Source organism: Aspergillus piperis (genome assembly GCF_003184755.1).
Source record: "Aspergillus piperis CBS 112811 unplaced genomic scaffold BO85scaffold_6, whole genome shotgun sequence".
Lineage (NCBI taxonomy): Eukaryota > Fungi > Ascomycota > Eurotiomycetes > Eurotiales > Aspergillaceae > Aspergillus > Aspergillus piperis.
The window spans coordinates 676044-681912 of record NW_020291596.1 but is presented as its reverse complement, the minus strand read 5'-3'; the positions used below and the strand labels follow the sequence as shown (position 1 = coordinate 681912).

At 22.0% G+C, this 5869-nt stretch overlaps 1 protein-coding gene across 1 annotated transcript; it reads left to right on the top strand.

Annotated features, from left to right (window-relative positions):
- Positions 1-5426: 5426 nt before the first annotated feature.
- On the top strand, positions 5427-5612 carry BO85DRAFT_369558 (uncharacterized protein; the record flags this gene model as incomplete). The annotated part of the gene is made up of 1 exon (XM_025655928.1): positions 5427-5612. A coding segment is annotated over one exon (186 nt), but the record flags the coding sequence as incomplete, so codon positions are not given.
- Between the last annotated feature and the right edge of the window lie 257 nt (positions 5613-5869).

Sequence of the window (5869 nt, the reverse complement as noted above, 5' to 3'; positions counted from 1 at the left end):
AATCTTTAATTTTTAAGATTTTCTATATTATTCAGAGGAATATAATAGAGAGTTAGATAGTAAAAACTGCTTAGTAATAAATATTAGCTATTAATACTTAAATTTAGTAGTAGAATTCTGATAGTAATGTATAAACTGAACTGGGTATTATTATTTTAAATATTTTTATTTATATGTGGTCTGTCCCAGGCCTTTAATATTATTTATATAATTTCTGTTAACTGTAATATTATCCTGTTGAGTAGACATGCTAATCTCTATAATTATATTATATATACTATTCTTATAAGAGTTGTTACTGGGATAATTATAATTAGAATATTTTAAAGTTATTATTTAGTTTTGTCTGGCAGCTGTGGAAAGCCAGAGAAATATCTGAGATTATTAATAATTAAAAGATTTTGATTCTTGAATATAAGTTCATGTTTAATTAATAAGTTATTAAACTTTACTTATAATATAGAAATATGAACTCTATGGTAGGACTTATATAGACTAATAATATTTTCCAGTATTTTAAGAATTTAATATACTGTCTTATTACTGAGGACAGACTAAGTTATAAAAAGAAATATAATAATCTCTGTAAGGTATATATTCTGTATAAATATTCTTATTTATTGATTCCGGGCATATACTTATAGAAAATAGTAAATAAAAAATAGTCTATTATATTAAGATTATTTGTAAATCTTACTTGCTGTTATATTTATGTTTTAAGCTGAGTATATTCTAGATATAATACTATATTATACTACAGAATATATAAATTAGAGATTTCTAATATTAAAATAAATGGTTTTAACAGAGTGTATATTTCCATGATGTATATAATAATATTAATTTTATAAAATAAATAATAAAATTATTATTATCCAGTTTAAGGATTATATTCTTGAGTATACTAATATTATATTTATATTATACCAGTTTTATATTAGTACTACTGTATATAAGCAAGTAGTAATAAATAATAATTATTTAAACTTGAATAATTTATACTTAAATAAAGTAGAAATAATATATTTTATATTATAAAGAAATAGTAAATAAGAAGAGAGTTTATTAAGAAATTAAAGATATTATCCAGCTTTAATTATATTATTATTATAAGTATTAATAAATTATTAAGTACCTCCGTGATCTATATAAAATATATAAAGATAGATTACTTGAGCTTATAAAATATATTATAAGTAAAATAGAAATTATTAATTCACAGATTTATAATCTCAATAAGGAAAATAAACTACTAATAGATTTAGGAATAATTAATTATAGAATATTCTTGTACACCTGGAATAAAGAGAAAGATAAAAATTATATTAAGATTATTCTGGAAGAGTTTTGTTAAAAAAAAAGATATTTTAAAGAATAGAATACTCTTTCACTAAGCTATAATTTTTATTATTTTAAGGAATCAGTTTCCTTGTCTGGTGAAGGCCAGTCAGTAATCTGGAATATATTAAGTTTATGATTATAATTATTCTGGAATCTATGTAAGCACAATCAGGAGTAATATCTTATAAATAATTATAAAATATAATTATTAAATTATATAAAGAATAGAGACTTTTTATTATACTGTAATATTATTAAGTACTGCTATTATATTTTTTGTACTATTATTATATGCCTGAAGGAAATAAGTAAATATTTAAATAATTAGAAGATGAAATAACAGTCTATCTTCTCAGCTTTTAAATATAGGATTTGAAGGGAAGATATATGAAGAATATATGAATTTAAAGAGCTTCTAATTAGATAAATCTTTAATAATATTGATATAGAGGGACAGGATTAGATAAAGATCTATATTAAGAACTAAAGCATATCTTAATAGATCCTGTTTCTAGATATAATAAGTTTATTATATTATTAAATATTGAAGTAAGCAATTTTATTTATAGTATATATTACTGTATAGAGTGTTGTGATCTTAATATTAAGATATATAATATTTCTATAATAAATAATATTTTTTATTATTTTCTGGCAATCACTGGCTAGTTTCCAAAGTTTTTTCTAGTCTAACTCCCAGTAGAATGTACCAGGAGTAGAGGAAGAAATCCTAGTATTTAAATATAGTTTATAGATAATATATATTTGATGGTCCAGAAGATATATATATAATAGTGGTATTTCAGTATATACAGAATTTAAGCAAACTCTGAATATATATATTTATTGAATATATTTATATTATAAACTGGATTAACTAATTTTATTTACTGTCTTTATATTGTCTTATCCCCTGAAATTAGATTATATTAAAAAATAAACCTCAGTATATATTTAAATTACTGGATTACTATATTAATATATTACTTGATACAGAGAAAATCCTGTTTATTAATAATATTTTAGTGGTGATTTTCTGCTGGATCTTATTAGCTGGATATCTGGTTTTTTCTAGTATATTTATATCTTTGCAGGCGTCTGCATTCTTGAAGAAAGCTAGTAATATAAATAAAGTTAGTTAAATAATATATAAAGCTATTTAAAATATTTTCCTTCTTAGTATTATAGTAACTTACTGTTTTATTAGTCTTTATAGAATAAGCTGGCTGTACTATTATAATAGGCAGAATTATATATAGATTAGATACAAGATATTCTTATGGATATAATATATTTTAATTAAAATAATAAAATACTTAATATTCTCTAGACTTGTTCTGATTAATTTAGCTACTAGCTTTTTTAATATTTTTATTAATATATATACAGCCTGAGCTAGGACATGGTTAATTACTGCTACTGTAATTACTGCAGTAACAGGATTCTTTATTATCTTATCTAGAATATTATTTATTTTTTATAATAACTTTCTTTTAGTAAAGCTTTAAAAAGACTTCAATACTGATACCAGTAAATAAGGACGGTCAATATTTATTTTCTGGAAATTAGAAAAAGTTATTCTTTTGGCTCCTTAGTTTCTGGTATATCTATATTTAAATATATATAGAATTACTGCCATCCTAATCTAGTATTAATCTTTTATGAAATCTATATTTGCAGTTTATAAATAATATGATTGAGTAAATTATATTTACTGTTATATTTATACTGTATGATAGTTAAGATTAAGAATAATCCAGAATTAGAGTAATTTTAGTTTAAAGACAGTTACTATTACATTTAATAATACTAGTTATATATATATTTTATAAAAACAGTTCTGTAGTATTATTCCTGGATAGAGTTCTTGGTAATACTGTACAGAATAATATACTAGTCCAAAAGTTATATTAGAATAAATATTATAAACCAGATATATCCTTAGATACAGGAGATATATATATATTCATAGAGTATTTAGTTCTTGGGAGCATACTTAGCAAGTGTTTTAAATGGTACTTTTGTTTATTGGTTAATATATCTGCAAGTAATATAGGTACAGTATTAAGTTAGAGAAGCTAATTTTTATTTATTTAAAATTTTTAAAGATAAAAGCTTGAACAGGGTCTCTTCATAAAACTAAAATATCTATTTTTTGATTTATTATTGTTTATTTAAATATATATATATTATTATTAAAGATCTTCTTTACTATTTCCATAATAAATAACACACTTTTAAGTTGGTCTTTATTTTCTGTAAAACATTATTACAGGGATCTTAACTTCTCAGATTATTTATATAGAGCTTGGTATAATTATTAGTTTTTATTTTTTAACTTAATTATTCTGTTACAAGTACTGTCTAATTCTATTTTAAGCTTTCTTTATTTGGTGTCAGGAGATTTATTATATATTTAGATAGCTTTAATAATATCTTCTTTAAGAGCTTCCTGTAGTTTAATATAATTATTTATTAATAATTTGCTCAGTGGCTTCTTGAATAGGTGGTTTTCTGATTTCTTGTAAGACTATTTATAACTGTTATTAGATAATGGTTATAATTATATTTTTAAGAATATAACCTTATCAGATAGTATATTATTTTCTTGATATTAGCTGTGTCAGACTAAGTACTTTATAACTTATAAATATGCTTAGATAGTGCCTTGTAGTAATTATCATATTTAATATAGTATTTTTTATTTGCTGGATTAGACATGATATATATTGATTAGTTAATATGATTATATAGTATAAGAATATAAGGATGTAAAAGACTTAATAGCTAGCTTAATAGTATAGTAAGATATAATAGACAGCTTTCTTAAATAGAAAAAGTATTTAGGAAAATATTTTATAGTTTGGGCAAAGATTCTTACCATAAACAAGCTCTGTAGTTATAATTATAGTTTATATATTTAATTAAATGATTATACTATGTACAGTACTTTATATAATTATTATATCTAATACTTACTTTTTCTACTCTTTTCTTATAACCTAACTTACCTGTACTGTACTAATATATATCTAATTAGTTTATAAATAGACTTAACAGGTACTAATTTATCTTGTTGTACTATAAGTCCTGGCTCATTTCTAGACTGTATATTTAGATAACAGGTAGAAATTGTTAGTTTCTGAATTAAAATGAAAATATAGGTCTTGGTTATATTAAGTTATGGCTTTATTTTTCTTCCATATTCTTACCACTGTAAAGTATAACTTGTGATATTAATAGACTGGATATTAATCTCAGAGTTAATTATAATATTATACTATTCTATCAGGATTTCTTGTAATATAAGTCTTGTATCTTGCCTGAAGATAATAACACACAGATATATATATAGAAGAACTTGCTTTGAAAGATTATTATTCAGTATAAAAATGAAAATATAGAAAGCTTGGATAAGTATAATTATTAATATAATAAGATATAATATATATTATAGATTTATATTTTTCTTCTAGCTTTTATAAGCAGTGATAAGATTCAAGGAGATGTAATCCAGAGTAAATATCTTTACTAAGAGAAAAAGTATATGGATATTAGTAATAGTTAATTTTGATAAGTCTATGATCTGATAAGACTAAATACTTCATATTTATATACAGTACTGTACATATGTATCATGTACTTAAATATGAAGGCTTATCTTATATCTTCTGTTAGATTATAGATTTCTTTTATTTGGAACATTTCAAATAAATAATAATATTATTATAACTACAGCACCAGTAATAATACTGGTTATTCTTAATAAAGCTCTTTAGTATTCTATATAATATTTAGTTAGATATCAAGAACTTTCTAGTTCTATCAGATATTAAAAATATTCTGGATTCTAATCATGGCCTCTAGCAGCAGATCTTCAAAGATCCTTCTTAGATTAATACTACTGTAAAGTCTGGTCAAAGTTCTCTAGTTCTTATTAACTATAACTTGAGTTTCTTTTACTCTAGAAAATCTTTAAGATGTCTTTATCTTTTCTTTATTATAAATAATATTTTAAGTAATCTTTATAATACTAGTTAAATCTTCTTTTCTACGCTCCAAGACGGCTGGTGATATGATAAAAAAAATTTAAAGTCTACTTCTTATCTGGCATAATCTTGAATATATATAATATTATTAATAGTAATAAGATAATAAAGCTACCTTTAGAAAGAATTTTTATGAATAAAAAAAAGGATATCTACATGGAATACTGCTACTATAAGGATCTTTTATTAAGGAAAGTGCAGCTATCTAATATTATAAAATAGGATTCTTCCTATAAAACAACCTCATATACTTCTTTTAGTTGGTAGAATAGCTTTTTAAGCAAGGATAAAAATATAAGAATAGGCTGTAAACTGATATTTCTGGATAAAAATATAGAAACAGTCTATATTATACTCCCGACGCGCTGGAAAAGAAAACTATAGATAAAAATAATATAGAATAAGTATAGTTATTTATTATATTATCTTTACTTCTGGTTCCTCATATTTATTTATGATTTATAATATTCTTAATAATT